The sequence below is a fragment of the Echinococcus granulosus genome, assembly GCF_000524195.1.
Source record: "Echinococcus granulosus chromosome Unknown EG_S00184, whole genome shotgun sequence".
In the NCBI taxonomy this organism is placed as follows: domain Eukaryota; kingdom Metazoa; phylum Platyhelminthes; class Cestoda; order Cyclophyllidea; family Taeniidae; genus Echinococcus; species Echinococcus granulosus.
The window spans coordinates 78,918-96,495 of NW_020170564.1; the positions used below are offsets into that span (position 1 = coordinate 78,918).

The 17,578-nt window shown below is 44.8% G+C and overlaps 2 protein-coding genes across 2 annotated transcripts; both read right to left on the reverse strand. All coding sequences in view use genetic code 11, as the record gives it.

Moving 5' to 3' along the window:
• Positions 1-12: 12 nt before the first annotated feature.
• On the reverse strand, positions 13-12,456 carry EGR_10027 (Sorting and assembly machinery component 50 B; the record flags this gene model as incomplete). Its single annotated transcript, XM_024499276.1, has 15 exons — positions 13-91; positions 177-282; positions 626-692; positions 1,100-1,176; positions 3,197-3,699; positions 4,109-4,423; positions 4,943-5,043; positions 6,244-6,465; positions 8,755-8,993; positions 9,651-9,921; positions 10,773-10,902; positions 11,334-11,529; positions 11,720-11,900; positions 12,170-12,319; positions 12,352-12,456. 15 exons carry the CDS (start codon positions 12,454-12,456, stop codon positions 13-15), a joined length of 2,742 nt encoding a protein of 913 aa, XP_024346314.1.
• Positions 12,457-13,467: 1,011 nt separating this feature from the next.
• EGR_10028 (Forkhead box protein P4) lies at positions 13,468-16,165 on the reverse strand (the record flags this gene model as incomplete). The annotated part of the gene is made up of 6 exons (XM_024499277.1): positions 13,468-13,573; positions 13,663-14,040; positions 14,190-14,311; positions 15,172-15,539; positions 15,701-15,934; positions 16,009-16,165. The coding sequence occupies 6 exons, from the start codon at positions 16,163-16,165 to the stop codon at positions 13,468-13,470; spliced, it is 1,365 nt and encodes a 454-aa protein (XP_024346315.1).
• Between the last annotated feature and the right edge of the window lie 1,413 nt (positions 16,166-17,578).

Genomic DNA, 17,578 nt, shown 5'->3' on the forward strand with positions numbered 1-17,578 from the left:
AAATCAGGTAACTTAAAAGAAAAACAAAAAGCAGAAGGAAAGACGTCGCTTCTCACCTTTACACTCCTGCTCGCACCGGCTGCCATCGGGGCTATACAAACAAAAAAACAATCTGAATGGACGATGCTACTTAAAAGGCATTTCAGTAGATGGCTCATTGGGTCGCAAGCACATACCTGGAGCGTCGAGAGCGTATCTTGTGGCCAAGTTCGCTGATATTGGCACTGCTGCGAGATATCTTGTTGCGCAAATGCTCCACCATCACTTTGCGACGACTTTTACCTACATTGACAGTGGAAAGAAAAAGGATGTGGGAGAGTAAACGTGGAAAGGATAAAAAGCTACTGATTATTGGAAAAAAAATCAAGAAAATCAGCGCCACTGCCACAGATGTGTGTGTGTGCGGATTGCTATGACAGATTGTAGACATCAAGATATCAATGGAATTAGATGTGGCGTTAGATAGATTGGTCAATTGAAATGCAAGGGAAAAGTGATCAGTTGAAGAGGAAATGGGCAGGCGATTTGAGAATCAGCAAGTGGCTTTCCGTGTGGAGCAACGAGATGACGAAAAGTGATTTAACAGAAGTCGCGATAAACGGCGAATGGGGTCAAGTAAACGAACCCTGTCGACTCGCATTTGGTATTTGCATCTTCTTTGGCAGCATCACTTGAGGGGAGGAAGAGATGCTCTTTAGCAGGCAGGCAGACTGGCAGCAATTCTAAACCACCTACTCACTCGCCCCTCCATCCACCAAAACATCTCTCACAACCCATCTATCCCTCCCACATTCGTCCGTCAATTCACGCCTCCAACCAAATTTGAGCTATCCCTTCCTTCGGCGTCCCCAAATACATCCCCAATCCAGCTTTCGGTTCACAAAGTTCTGCTTCATGGAACAACCCACCAAGTGACTTACCTCTCCCTGACACGTATACATCCACTTCGGTACCGTCGGTCTCTTTACCTGTCCCCACTCGCGAACTATCACTTCCTCCCCAAACCACCTATCCATCTCCAGGCGCACTCATGCTCTGACCGTCCACCCACAAGTCCAATTCTTCCTCTTCTGGGCCGTCAATCAATTGGATCAGTCACCTCAGCTGCAGTGACTTCGAGACGAGCGACGAAATTGCCGAGTTCGTCGAACCCCCATTCAGATACAACCACGACCACTAGATGAGAGCAATCAAGCCTACAGTTGATGTGGAAGAACACAAGACTGACAAGGGGAGGGGGAGCAGTGAAGCTCAAGGTGAACGTGGCATCCCTCTCCCCCCCCCTGAGGCCATGATTTACCTAAAACAGGACAAACTTCGTGCCCGCAAGAGCGCTACACCACCCAGGCCAGCCACATGGTCCGGAAACTTAGCTAAACAACGGAAGTACAGTGGCAAGAAATAAAGGAAGGAAAAACGCGAAATGGGAGCTGCCCCAGAGGAAAAGATGAATTTAAACTGCACCTGAAATATTCTTGCCTTCTATGTGGAAAAGGATCGCGAATGAAAAGACACGAGTTATCAAATTGACGGCGATTAGTTCTAACGCTTTGTATAGATGTAATAACAACGCATTCTAGAAGAATTCAAATGTGATTCGATCGAGAGCTGAAATGTGGTACTGGTTGATGATGCACTTGACGGTCGAATCTACCGTCATGGCTGAAAATGACCCTCCGTCTATCCCACTTCCCACCATCCTGCTACCCACTCACACCTCCATACCCTCATTCCTCTTTCCCCCTTCCTTCATTCACCTACTGCCGACCTAACAATCTACTACCGCCTATCTTACAGTCACTGTTCGCATTCCACTCAGCTCCACAATACACTGTCACAACAACACAACGCACACTTCTTCTGTCTCACCCCATCACACACTGCTGCCACTGACCCTGTGATTATGCAGATGGCAGAGTGATGAGGCCTGGCACTCACTCAAAGGCAATACTCGCCTACAAATTGGGTAAAACTTCTTGGCATACCTCTCCGCATATTGAACGATCCAGTCGAGCATGCGCATGACGACTGGTCTCGTAAAGTTATTAACCAACCAACTAAACTGCTTAATCAATCGCACCTGTCAAACAGTGACAGTGGAACGGGTACACCAAGCAAGCATAAGACAAAGAAAGATTGGCAGGTTGTTTTTGACGGCTCATGTGCCACAGGCCAATATTTGCATTCCCTTAATCGCCCCTCCCATATACGCAAACAACCGAAGATTTGTGCAAAATTTGATTAAAAGAAGGCATCCTCCTTCCTTTCTGTCATCTTCACTACCCTTTTTGTTATCTAGACATGTAAAATAACAAAGAGGTGTCGACAAGACGCTGGCTGGTAGCTAAGTCGGAATGACCTTGGGCGGACCAATGGGACTACAGGGGGCTTGTGGTGACCTGCACAGAGTTCAATTGTGAAGTATTAATGATATCAACATGACACGAGGTCTGAGAAGATAAAGCGGCAATGCTACTGCTACCAGCCGTAGTAAGCAGTAAGTGCTCCTGTCATACCACCCCCACTGCCCTCAGCAGCAGGCACGCGTTACGGAGGCCAGTGGAGTGGTCCGATCAAAATACCATTGCTAATCAAGGTGGCAGACAACAATGTTAATGAGTGGGTGGGTGGGTGGGTGGGTGAATGAGTGAGCAGCGTGTGGTGCTGAAGATGTACCTGTGTGAATAAAGGCGTAAAATCCGACACCATGGATACCAACTCGTGTTTACTAAAGACTCTGGGAGCACAGCAGAACGACGAAGTACTTAGCCACTGAGCAGCAAGACGGTAGATTGAATGATGTCGACGCCTTCAACACAGATGGACGTACGTCGGCGTGCGTACGTCATTGCCGTTTTCGGTGATGATGGTTACGCTCTCGGTGCACAACACAGCAGTCGCACACTCCTGTGAACAGTTCGTAAGTGTGGGACTCCTGCCTAGTTCTGAACGTCTGATCGACGTAAAACTTCTCGCAGTGACGTAAGGTAGCATTAAAAAATGAATCCCTCCTTAGAAACGGTTAGCTCCGTCACTCAGTAACACTGGCAGTTTTTTGAAGTTATCACACGGTGGGCACCATCAAGACACTTTTCGCGTTTGACGGGTACGGAATATTCGAATGCTGCAGATGCTAAGCTAAAGGAGCACTTTGCCACGATCGTATCAGCACATATGACGAAAGATAGACACTCACCTTCACCATGAGTTGATACAGGATTCTGTCCATCTCCCGTCCTTCCATTAAGAGTTGGTGTTGTTGAAGCCTCTCCTGCAAACAGCGAGGGCGTCCGTCCTAGTTTTCTCTCCATTCGACCGCTGTCTTCTTCATCCTGCGACGCAAGTGGGTTGTAGGACTTGGTCCCCGCCCCAATCCCCCTACCAGCGACGCCATTTGAAAGCAGATTTGATTCACTGCCTCCTCCCCCTCCGTCTAGGATACCTCCGGTCAAATCCGAAGCTCCAGTCGCCCAACCCATGGGCCCAAGACCCGGATGAGAAGAGATTATCGAAGCTCCCATGATTACAGAGCCTTCTTCTGCTTGTGGTTGCTGTTCTTCTGTCAATCGAGATTGGCGCGTAGCAGAGGAGACGTAGCTACCGTTGTCACCACGACCCTGTACGCGATTCTTCATGTTGCGGAGCTTGGCCCCCAAACGAGAGTGACTGTCGCCAGTAGGAGGTGTCATTGTGAAATCACTGAAAGATGTGGTGAGTAATTACGCTGCTTAAATTGGTGACATAAGTGACTGGTCTATCGTCGTTTGAAATCCATTATACAGTAATGGCAGTGTGGCGTACTGCCACATTACATTTCTATTAGCACACACCAGTTTTCGTCATGGATTCGCAATAAGAGGAGGACTCGGGGAGCAACACTGTTGAGCAACTATCCCGATTTCGTTGGCTGGTTACCACGTCTATACTTTATAGAATGAAGGTAGTCCACTGAGACGCACAACAGAGGAAGTGCTGAAGCCACATCTAATCTCCCCCTACGCAGTGAGGCAATTAACGAATGGGGAAAAAGGTGTGGGAAATATGAACTTAACCAAGCATCACTAATACTGTTTAGAGGGATTATAAGCAGATAGTACATTTTCCTTACTGCTGTTGTGCCTTGAAGGATAGCGATCCACGAGGTGTGCCGTGTTTAGAGTGCGTTGACCCCGATGCAGCCATTGGGATCGTGCCCTCTGGCCAGTAGTCGAGGACCCATATCCAAAAGGAAAGCTGGCCACAGGGGATGGGGTTGTGCTTGGTCGGTTGGAGTTCGCGGACGTGCAGCTGCGAAGTCACAAGAGATGGTGGTGGCGCCGGCGGCCAGGGCAATTCAGTCAGCAAGATGATTACTTGGCCAACTTCGCGCTCCTTCCCGTCCACCACCAGCATTCGCACGCTGTCCACAGGCTTAGGTGTGACGCTTTAAATTGAATAAGAGAAGTTGCTCATTAGTGTACTTATGTATACAGGCGGACAAATGGATGGGTCGGTCAGTGATGCGACAGTGGGACGAAGTAATAAATGAGGTGAACAGAAGAATGAAAAAGACAAATAAATTAGTGGATAGTTGAAATGATTTGTGAACAAATGTGTAAGCGAGAAATAAATTAGCCATTACCCACGCTCAAGTTAAAAAATGACTGGAAACAAGGTGAGGATGCACAAGGATGAAAGGTGAGGAAATTATATTAAAAAAGCAATCAATGAGAACTCAGCTGACGCGATAATATGTGCCTAGTAAAAATAAATCGGGCTATTGCACGACCCTGCAACACACTCACGCTTAACAGAGAATCACATGACACAACGCGATGCATTTTCCCGTGCACTAGCACTCACATTAGCACTTCACAATCCCATCGTGGGAAGCCATCCTGCTCATCAACGATCCCAGTAGCTTGCTTTTTTTCTCCACCGATAAAAATCACGCGCCACCTACGAGTCTGTGGAGCTATTAGCGAAAATGCCGTAAAGGCGAAAAGAGAGCCCTACACTTTTTACTTCCTGCCACGCGGTAATCCAAATTTCTCCCATCATGAACTGAAAGTAAGAGAGGAAGAGAGTGATAAATAATCAATGAAAAGGCCAAAATAACAGGAGGATAAGTACGTACCAACGATTTTTACTGAGCGTGGAAGGCGACTCATTTCGCACCTATACAAGGTTAGAAAATCGATGCGCAGTATGAGTGAAGTCAAATAAAATAGATTATAAATGCCAGGTCTAGTTCTTAAATCAGGCACAAATTGGAACAAGTCAACATAGTGAAGGTGAAAGGTATCAGTTAAGTGTAATCAGAAAAACCTGAATAGAAATAGGAAACATCGAAAAATTGGAATTATCGCTAGATAATACCAGTATTTAAGATGAAGGGAAGCAAAAATTAGAAAGTTTACATGACGGACCAAGATTTACCCTCAAAGTAAGGTAAAAACACAAAACAATTACGACGATAACCTGGGAGATGACAGGCAGAGTACCCACGGTTTTAAAGAAGCGCCACGGCCGGCAATAGCATCAGTACTGCTATAGGTTGCAGTATTAGAAAATTCTTAAAAAAGGATACATTGATAAATAACTGTTAGACCAACTGTAATATTTCGCTTTCGGTTTGGAAAATGGTGTTGAGATCCTTTAATTTGATAAAGTGACACTTCTTTATTGTGGAGAGATTTTATACTATTTAGCTTTAGACTGCGGCCTTTAAAGTAAAATCCTTTGTTTCGATTTTGCATCGTATTATTTAAAACACGATCTTCTGGTGTACAGAAGACTAAAGAGGGCAATAGCATGAATTGGAGACCAGGCTATGGTGCCTAAGAGCAGTCCGCGTTATCAAGCGTGGGGGCAAAAACTATGGAAGCATTCTACACTAATTCGCACATAAGAGATGACAACGTAAAGTCCTGCTGGCAGAAAGACTATTCTTGTCATTTGATTTTTTAAAATACTGCCAAATTATTGGGCAAAGGTGATTATTTACTCTCAGCAAAGTAGCTGACAATTTGGGAGTTCAGCATGTTTTGATGCATTAAACCTCTCTGGTAATGTCTATCATGATCATATCGGCTGCTTCCGTCGTGATTTTGCTGATATTTTTGACTAGTAAACGAACCTTATGGATCTGGCAACGGTATTTCTGCCATTGGACGGTACCGCATCCGCTCTCTTAGTTAGCGTTTGAAATCTAGCTATGCATCCACACAACTCTACGAATCTTCACCTTATATGCAGACCTACAACAAAGCAAGAGAGACGTGGAAATACAAAGACAAGCGGGGTAGACGACGATGAAGATTCGCTGCCTTCGCTTTTGGGCAAGCGACCTACAACAGAGATGTCATTGTTGAAAACACCTGTGTGATCATGCATTGACTGCGTTGTGGTGATGGATGCACGGTGGTGAATGTAGGGGAGCGCGAGTGTAAGTACCTTTGAAGCCCAGGACATCTGACAGTTTTCCTTAAGGGATTAAAGTGAAAATCTTTCTTACGGATGGTTGATTTGATGCAGTTAGTGACACAGGCGGTAAGAGCGAAGGCCGTATGTTGACGCAAGCCAACTTAGACAATCCGCATGTGGATGCAGTTGAGAGGCCTGACTCACGCTCCATTACTTTAATTGCATGCTTAAAATTGCATTTGGCAAAGGGCTACTTTATTCCTTAGTGATTGTGCCTTAGTCGAATGGGCTGGCCTCCAGGCTATGCAAGTAACTTTGTACTCTTTTGGCTGCAGTAAAGTCTCGGGCTGCTGCAATTTTGGCAAAGGAAAGTAAATCTTGCCTTAAATTGTACCTACCCTGATTTCTGCCCAGAAGTAATAAATCTCACTAGGGCGGAAGAGGTGGACGTGCTACAAATGTGAGAATCAGTAACGACTTTAAGCAGAAGGGCCGAAACTGACTTCTATCTTCGATTTCTGCAAGGAAGATAATAATGACGATGAATAGAGACCCGATCGATATGGCCAAGCAGAACCGAAATGACAACAATATTGCCAGTGTTTTCTACATCTAGCTGTAGATGCGCCTGTTGATTAGCACAATTCCTTGTCCCAAAATCCAGCTTCCAAACTAGACAAAGCTCCGGATCAAGCGGAATTGCCGAGAGTGATTAGTGCCATTGCGGTGACGTGCCTGCTTAGTTGCATATATATTTGATGACTGGTACGATCGGCTCGAGAGTGTAATTCCTTCAGCACCAATTACTTTTCAGCAACTGACGCAGGAGGCCGACCAAAAAGGAGTGTCTGGGACGAAGATTAAGGGGGGAAGGAGGTTTTATAATACATTAGTTGGTTGTTTGGCTCTTGTTTTCGGTAAAGAGCCACCTCGAGTCTTGGCCATTTACCAAGTGAGCTGTTGTTCGAGCCGTGTCAGTACCCCCCCAAAGCTTTACCCACTAAAGCGTATAAATATATTTTATTTGAGCACTGTGTACTCTTCCACTTTCAGGGATGTCTCGGAGTGCTACACACAAGGTATAATTTTGGTAGAGAGACGCATGTACACTTAGCACAACTCATTCTTTGCATCTTCTACACCACCAGTGATGACTGTGGATTCAAAGTGTAAGAGATGTTGTTTTCACACGATAGACAGTAAAGACATCATACAAATTACTTCACCAATCAGTTCCTTTACCAATCCATCCGCTTGGTCCGTACTTAAATACCCGTCCGCCGCGGATTCGTTAAATTGTCGTGTACATATAAAGTATTCGGCAACAATTGTCATTCATTTTACTGTAACGCAACTTTCATTTCGTCATTTTTTATTCAGAGTTGCTATTCCAAATTTTTTAACATACTGGCATGATTTCAGGCCCATCAAATTAACGGAAATTTAGAAATATACTTACCTATCTATTATCTGCATTTGAAATTATTTTTTGGGGTACTTTAAATTTCTTTTAACCGATGGGAATTCAGATACAAGAGTCACCTAGGTTGGTGACCTCACCGCGGCAGCATAAACGACGCAAGGATGGTCGCACTCACGATTATGATCAACAACCTCTTCCTAACTAGTTCAGCTTGTATTTCTGGCAATCTTCATTTACAAATCGGTCACTTCCTCCGGTACCTTTCATGGCCCAAAATAGCGGCAAGTGTCATCATATCCCGGATATGCTAGCAGTAGCATAATACACCTACCGGCTACAAGTCAACTGGGTGCATGCTGCAAGTCCTGTTCAGATACTTGACTACTCCTAAATTCACTCCTCTCGTTCATATCCTACCCCATAGCATCGAATCAGCAATTGTCCCTGAATGCCAACGCCTCACTCATAACTTCAAAAAGGAGCTATGACCCGGGTTAACTTCCCTCTTTTAGACAAGCTCCTCATCCCGTCCACCTTTTCGTCATCTCTATACCCATTTATGTGCCTGACCTCCTAGTAGTTACCAAGAGTTGTAGATCAAAGATAAGCAGACATTCCTTGTCTCGTCTATACACTCCTGAAAAGAATTCAAGCGGAAGGTGTACACGACCTTCCCTTCCTCACACACTTTTAATGTGAAAAACCGACGTCCCCCTATTTTCTAACCCAAATCAAACACCACATAAGCATTCAAATTCACAAAAGCTAACTTTTAATCACCCTGACACTCCACACAGGAAGAAATACTCGATAAGAGAAAAGCACCTTGCCCACCGGCTACTGGTAGATTTTATAACAATTCATTTTAAATTTACTAAATTCGACTGTTTGAAAGGACTAAGAGAGATCAACTAAGAGTAGTTCACCCCAAATCCCATCTGAAAACCAGGCTTGGGCAGGTGTGTAGGGCACACGGCGCCGCGGAATAGGAGTGAACCTGCAAGAGGCACGCAGTAGTTGATTTCGAGACGAAGAGCACCGGCAAACCGAAGAACCAACCCAGCACCCACCACTGACGCAGCAGTTGCTTGGCAAATGGAGAAATATTGGTCACCAGAGGCGCACGCCAATCGCCATTCCCTTATCGGGTCGGCTAGGAGACAGCCTTGAGTTTAGAGGGAGGGAAAAACAAAGCCTTCTTTTTAGCTATAAATAGCAGAGCGACGCCTACTCAATCGTGCTTCCTAAAGCTCGTGGGACTTGAAAGAGTTGTTTGCTCACCGAACACTTCAGTCTATCCCTCTGACCGATCTTCCATTCATTGTTCGATATGAGTTCTCATCCTCGACCCCTCCACTACTCATCAATCCCATATCCACCCATCCACACACGCTCCACTACCTATCTAGGTACAAACTACGAATTCATGTACTTCCCCCATCTGCTTAGGCGTCTATCGACCCCATCTACGCATTCACAATCAAGTACTCATTGTGTACACTCACCGTAGAACATCCATCAAATCCAAGCAACACAAAGCCAGTAAATAATGGCGATGGATTCTCTTCCCAGTGGAAACCCGCCCTCTTGTAATTCTCCTTTCTATTTCAGAAGCACCGACTTCTTTGTGATACTGCCGACACAGAGGCAGGAGGAAGGAGGGAGTTATCCAGAAGACTACTCCCTCTGTTCAATTCAATCACCATCCAACTTCCCTCATGTCAATCCTGCCGGCCAAGTAACCCATCTCCAAGTATACGTCGCCATAGAATGAATTCCAATGTTAAAACAGAGTGCACTGTGGAATTCATCCCTAGCTCACCTGTCAAAGTGAAAGCATGAAGTCTCGCGAAAGAGGCGGCCGTGCTTGAGTTGATGAAAGGAAGGGGGGTGTAGAGGTGAAGGCCAGCAAAGCAGGAAGCCAAAGCGCCAGTGGGACAACTATGGCTTTCCGAGGCCAAGCCAGACTCTTCCATACTGCCGTGGTTCAGAGCTGGAGGCAGCAACTGGGGCTCACCCGGGCCTACACTGTAAAATTTGTAGCCGCGTAATTCCATAGGACCTCCGAGGAAAAACCGATCCACAACTGAAACCTGAGCACATAAAGGAATAAGCATTTCAAAGCAAAATTTTTTAGAACTCAAAAATTAAAAGAGCAGCACATTATTTCAGCATTTAATTAACAACTATAGGGCAGTCTCAACAGAAAACCATGTCGAGGCAATGTTAATGATGAGCTGAGAGCAGCTATTTCATTGGAAGAAAGATAAAAGGGGAAGAAAGAAGGTGATGGCTGCATTAATCCATCCATCCCCAATCCGATGAGCCATCATCCCGGTGTCAATGCCCACTTCTGACTGGTGGCCCCCATTTACGATAATTTTCCACCCACATTAGAAGACTCACAAACAATACTTCTGCAAATTTGATTAATGATTCTTCAATCGAACTAAGATGGATGGATGGACGGACAGATGGATTGCTGTCTTCTTCAAGGTCGTATTGATCAACATCCACCGTTCAGGTGATCAACTATGAATCAACGTTCAGCAGTCTCTTGGTTGACCAAATGCCCTGGAGCGTGTCATAATACCTGCATGGTAAGGTCTAACTGTCGATGAAATCGTGGTGCATTAAAAACAAAACCTGCACTCTCGGCTTTGCATTCTGCCAGAAACGACATCAACTACCGACCACCAACCGCAGTCCGCGAAAGACAAGTCCCAAGTAACGTTTTACCTTTTCACACCGAAAAAAATTTCATATCCTATTAGTTGCTGTAAAATTACTCCAACTGCTTCGTCACACGATTTGGCGAAACCCATGAACCCTTTTCGTATACCTATAATTCCACATACGAGCAGGGAAGTTAGGCATTCATATGGGCGCGACCCTAGGCTATAAACTTTTTAGAGGTTGTATTCTTCAATAAGGCATTGCTCACCGGATGGCCACTGAGGGAATGTACCAATCCTGCAGAAAAAGTTGCCTCAGCAACCAACCAGTCGGTTAGACGAAGAGGCTTTTGCAGAACGCCCTCCAAACGCAGCTGCACCGATTTCTTCATGTCCGATCTAAGTGAGAATGAAAAGTACGCGGACATGTGTGCCTCTGGAACTCATTCAGTAGGTAAGACAAAAGACTGAGTGGAGGATTATTACTTGACGATAGTTGTCTTAGTGGGTCTTCCCAGGCCTTATTGGTACTGATCTTCCCACTGACAAGAAATAAGGAGAATGTTACAGCCCAGTAGTAGTAGGAGTGCAGACCTACCAGGCACCAAAGACTTCGCCCTATCAGCCCTTCCACTCGCTACCAATTCTGAGGCCTTCAAAGTCAATTCGGTGCATGAGAAGAATAGAAAGTGGTGTGAGAAGCTGTCTTACTAATTAGTAAATATCTTATCTGCACATGTAATAAACTGGTACGACCTGAAACACCATTGTGCATAAAAGCAGCATAATTGAATCAAAATTCTTTAAATCCCAAAGGAATGCGTACTTACGGAGCTGCCGTTTCAAGTCCCACAGCAACTCGTGGTGGTGGGGGATTCAAAAAAGCCAACTCTTCACTCAAACGGAGCAGGATACCACTCTGTGGAAATATACGATCATCTCGAGAGTCCACTTCTAAGCTGTGACGTAGATTGGTTTTCAAACTAACGCCACTTTCTAGCCTTAAGTTGAACGGTGTTGTCGGACCTACGATTTTTGCGAAGAAAGACGGGTCACTTGTAAGAGGGTTTTTGAGACAGGACATTTGATAACCACCATCAACCCTATTCTCATAATAGCAGGCAAACAACGGCAGACCAGCAGATTACTACCTCAATAACTAACAGAACGCCTAAGTCATTATATAATTTCAAAAGACGTAAGGAATTAAACCTACTGGAGGCCTCAATTTCTCTCCAGATATTGCTCCAATGAAGCTTTTGAATGCCCCATCGAGAGAAAGCACCAAGTTCAGCAAAAATGGAGCTTTCGTTACGCAGAATCTTTGACCACCAGTGATCATAAGTGCAGTCAGAACCCCCAAAGCTAAGCTTAATGTTGGGGTTCCTCTCAAAGGGCTTAGTGAAAGTAGCAAATCTGAAAGACGGTGAATGTTCTATTGTGCCTCCAGAACCACCCACCTCATTTTCGATGCATTACTTCCTACACTACCTTCAATCTCAAAGCGTTCGCCTCTTCGAAAAATATTATTCAAAGCGTAATATCCGCCCATTCGCATCGAACCGTCGGTGTTAACGGTCCACTGGGCTTTTAAGTTTTGGGGCCTTTTTTCTTCAACAAAAATATTTACCTAAGCGGAACCATTCAACAACGAGGCAAAAGATACCTTATACGCATCCGGACGAGCAACCTGTTTCTCCGTATCAATCGAAATTTCGCAAAACTTAAAAATTTGCAAGCCCAGCAGCAGCGATTTGAGGTCACTCGAGTTTTCTAGCAGCTCACGCATGTTCTTGGATTTGACTAGAGGATAGAGCTAAAGGGAATAAAGGGAATAAGTTAGCAAACCTGCTTTTTGAGAAAATCAACATTCGTTTTTCCAAGGCCAAAGAATGAAACGGCTGTAACATACACCGGAATATCTTCGGCGACGAACGTCTCATCACAATCCATGATAAGGGCGGATTCGAAAAACGATTGGCTTAAACACAGCACCTTAAATTGTTGCAACACAAAAAAATCTAGAAAAACAAAAAAGTGTATACGATGACCTAGAATTTGTCTCTTTTGACATTTTATAAGGAAAACATTGCTTTTTGTTTGATTTATTGATAGGTAAAATTTATACAATTTTTGGCATTAAGTAACTTCAAGGATGACATATTTGCCCCACCATCTGTCATTTTGGCTTAGATAATAAGTACATATAAACCATCTTTAAAGGTACTATTTTTATTTCTTTACAAATAAAGTTTCTGGTTCACTTCGTTAGTCACATTTTGCACCCAACTTTCCATATTTTTATGCATACCAGTTAAGCATATTTCCCTGAGGCTTCTCCGAAGTTGCACTAAGGCATTTAAACTCAGGTTTGTTTTTGCGTTTCAAAAGGCTGGACATCTGTAGTAATTTCCATATGTTTACTTTGCCATTTGTGTGGTCGAGTGAGCAGGAACACAGGCATCGATACATGTACCACAAGGCAAATTGTACTCATTCTACCACAATCAACTCAAACAACAGAAGGAAAATACCATAAACAATTTAGTGTAAGAATTTCTCCCCTAACTTTGCCATGGCCGCGCCCCCCTCCCGCCAACTGGTCCAACGAACCGACTTCACCAGCCCCCCTCTTTGACAATTCTAGAAACTTAAGCGCCTTTCTCGGCTGCCGAAATAAAGACAAGTCACCGCCTAACTCGTGAGCTCCTCTACCACTTTATTTTTTTATAAAAAAAAAAACAAGGAACTGGACCCCACTCCTCGTAATACGTACAAAGAGCCATTTATTGTGAAAATACACCGTCAACACATACGTACACCTTTGTTCACCTTTTTTTTACAATAGGAGAGTTGGTTTTTGAAAAGGATTAAAATTTGGTTTGCTTCACTTTGGTCTGTCCCGCACATTATGGCGCTGAGAGAATTTACAGAGTCAAAATTGGACTACTGGCCTCTTTCCAACTAGGCCGCCATATTTTTTGGAGGCAGAAGGGTTGGCACACCACCGGTGAGGTTCGGAGACGTTGAACCGCCTGCAGCATAAAGTTCACTGGTATCCATCTGAATGCTGGACAAGACCAGATAAAAAATTGTATTGCTTATAAAACACCTTCGACAGAAGTCAATTTAATTGAAAAAGATTTTTGGACAACTCACGAATGATTTTCCACATCAACCTCGTCTTCACACATCACAGTTGGAGATGATGCAGCCATGTTATTCGTCGATGTGGCAACGCTGATGGAATTGGTGGATGAGGGGTTGACGAGAGGCATCATCACCACCGGTGTGGAAGCTGAGCTACGAGCTGAGAGAGTACACTCATTGAATGACGTCGTTGCCGAAGCCGTTCCCACAGCTACTGACGGCGGTGGCTGTGGATGCAGAAGGTTGTGAAATTGTTGGTTTTCAGCTGTTGGAAAACGTCGACTGCGAGCTGTTGCTGATGATGATACCGACGAGGTGGAGAGGGGAGAAGTATTTGAGTTGCATTTCAGACGATTGGCATAATTACGACCCAAAACACGACCTCCGCTATAAGAAGAATTGAACGTAGTACAGGTTTATGAGCGAAAGCAACCGGAATCCACGAATGCAAAACATTGTGGCAACTGGATGGATGAATGGATACAGGATGGATGGATATAGGATTGAGACGAAATGGATGGTTTACATCCACTTACAAAGGTGGTCTGCCATCTTTGCGCTGAAGACACTCATGCTCGTCGAAGACCCACACTGATCCACCCGCGGTTTCAACACGCCGAAAGCACTTGTGCAACGAGAGATTATGTCGGATGGCATTCTACAGTGCAAGCGAATAAAAATTAAAGGTTAAAGAGAACATCCTTGGACAAAATGAGATGATACTTCAGGCAGCGGCAAGAAAAAGGTGTGTTTGTCCTCTTCTTTGTCGTAATAGTTGGCTGACATACGCCTAGTGAGCCAGTCCAGTCCAGACACCGCTAATCAAGACAGTAGTGATAGTGTTACTGAACGAGATTTCTTGCGTTCTCATGAAACTCCTGCTCCTGATCACCTGACCGAATCATATCCGGTCGCGGTGACATAGCACGACGAACTCACCGAACAATACTGATGTTTCGGGAGTCCTAGTTTGACTTAAACTCTCCTCTTGGAGTTTAGGGAGGGTGAAAATTCGTGCTATTACAAGTTCCGCTGCTATGAAGCGCGAAGACATTCAACGCGCCTTGCTGGCTACTTCCCTCCGATTTCGCAGGAAGCTAGGAAGGGACACCAAGACGTGCGTACTTCAGGCCAACCCACCATACATAGCCCCCCTCCACACACATATGATGTAGGCTTAGTTTTGTAAGGATAACCAATGATACGTATAGATATCAAGAATTCCAGAAAACCCTTCTCCTTTAAGCCTTCTAAAAGTTTTTGTTCAATAGATAAATTCCCACTTGTGCTTTTGTATTCGTGTCTGCTAGCATCACCACCCCAAGAACTTATTGAGTGTTAAACTTTGATTACAGCGCCTGTGGACGAGTCCATACCATCGTGCACCCCGCCAATTGCGCCGTAAAGGCAACCAGATAGGCTGACGCCGGGTTGGATCACAACCTTTGTTGATTCTAAAACCAGGTCTACTTAATTCCCTAACAGTAGATGATAAGTGAGTCCAACAACCTCACTCACCTTCCACGTGGCTTCGTTCTGTCGAAAGTAGAGAAATTCCTTCTGCAACCAGGCATAAATTTCGCTCAACGAGAGGCATTTATTTGGTGACTCGCAGATGGCCTGTCGAATGAGTGAGGCATACGTGAAGCGAGGACGGATGCATTGAGTGCGGTAGAAATGCCGTTGGCTCAGAGAACATTCCTCAGTGAGACTCTGAGACTCTCGTTTCGACTGTGTTGACGTCGGCACAGCAGACGTTGTTGATGACGGTTGCGGTGGTGGTGGAGGTGGTGTTAAGTCGTTAGCAGGGGTGGAATCTTCCATCTTGACGATTGGTGAACCAGCACCGATGCCATTGTCACTGTTGGTGCTATTGTTGAAATGATCTACAAAAATGAAATAAAAGGAGTAAAATTGACCTAAATATGGAACCTTTTGGAGGTTACTATATTGGAAATAAATAGACTCCGTTTGTACCCCAAAATTTTGTCATTCTACTACCTCTGCAAACCGAAAAGCCTCGTTTGAAAGACGTTAGTTAGCGTACCGTCTTTAATTCCACCGCCCACGGATGGGGACATTTTACGAGGCGCTCCATTGTCCATCGTTTCTGTCACCCTGGATCCATTCTCTCGGGAGAGAAGGAGATTGTTCAGCAGGAGAGCTTGATCTCTACTACTCGGCGGCATCATTATTGGTCCTCCATTCTCGTTTATGTACTGCAAAAAGGCCAGCGTTCGAGTCATCGGATCACACAATTCCTCTTGGTGGCTCGACCGAACTGTAAAATAACATTTTGGTATGAGTTTATGCTCCAAGGGACGGTGTTTCATCAAATCGAATGAACGGGCAAACCTTTTACAGACGCCGGTTGAAACGCTGTTTCACCAGTGACGGGATGGAGAACAGGAGGTGGAGGGGGAGGCGGAGGAGGGTGTGAGATTGGTTGGGAGGCAACTTTCTGTCTTTGGTGATCCAAAAATTTCGATCTTCGAGAAAGGTGATCCATCATACTACGCACGAGATGCGATTCGGCTGTGTACTAAATGGGAAAACCAAAAAGTAAGTCCGACCTAAGCGGCATGAGTTGACATGATCTCAAGTTTAAAACTACCTTTTTGTAGGCCATCTCAAGCTCAAAAATCCGCATTTCTAATTGAGCCAGGGTCTCGGGAGTCAAATCGTGAGCTTCATCAGCATGTCTAAAACAAAAGTATCATTAAACGCTTATTTCGAGATGTCTAATAGGATCAGCAATACTACTCTACAATTTTTAAGACAAAAAAACTCCAAGGGCCGATGAAATTTGGTTTTATTTCACGTAACAGGGAACGTTTGAGAATAAAATGCCCCAGCAGCCAATTTTATTCACGTGAGCGCCAGATATGAGCAGAGACCAAGCACGGACTGAAGGCGATGGATAGACGCAACCACCGTTGGAAGCGGGTTTGAGGATTCGAGATGGACACGAGTCAAACGGATGTGTCCGCCTCCCAACCTCATCCTCACTTCGTCTCCCTTATGAGAATACAGCCATACTTCATACCTAAACGGCTCGCCCAATCCAACACTGAATAATCCCTCTTATCAGGAGTTGTTTACCAGCTTGTTTAACTCCCCTAAACTGAAAATGCGAAAAAGTCTGTCCAAGTGACTCATGTGGCCTTGGACTAGTTCAAAAAGTCAGTCAAACAGACGGAGAGGGGCAAACAAACAAACAGGAAGGCAGACGTGAAGGCAAGCAGGCGAACGGACAGAGTGATGGATAAAAGGTAGGGAGTAAACAGACTGCAGTTAGTAAAAAAATTCCGCCCAAATGCGTTGGTGCACAAACAAGTAGGAAGTGAGAGAGAGCGAAGAAGAAATGGCCTTGAAGCGTTTTCAAACGACCTTGAAGCGCAAAAAAGGCCTAACCAAAGCGGTGGTAAACAAGCGCGGCGGGGTAGTAAACGCGTTCGCCCATTCGCTAGGCCCTCCCTTCAGGGCAGGCTCAGAAGAGCGTTTTTTTCTTCCCTTTTCTCGTGCTACCACCCTTCGCCCACTATTATCACTGTCATGAGGATGCGTAAATAGTGTGTACTGCTCTGCCTACAGCCGCTTTTTGCCTCCCCACAAAAAAGGGTCCGGTTAATTTAAAAGAAAACGTAGCTTTCACGAGGTGAATAAGTGCGTCAAGTTTACTCACAATCAGCTGATGATCACCTGACTGCTCATCGATACCCACTAATCTGGCTCGGTAATCAGCTGACGGGTATTGATTTTTTTCGCCAAAAAGTCAGTCGATAATCTGATTGGCGTAATTCAATTGAAAATTGATCGACGGCATTTCCTAAATATTTGTAAATCTCATTCCTCGAAAAAAAAAAACATTTTCTGAAATAAAAAATGAATTTTCTAAAAGTATTCTTCAACTGTCAGTTCGTCA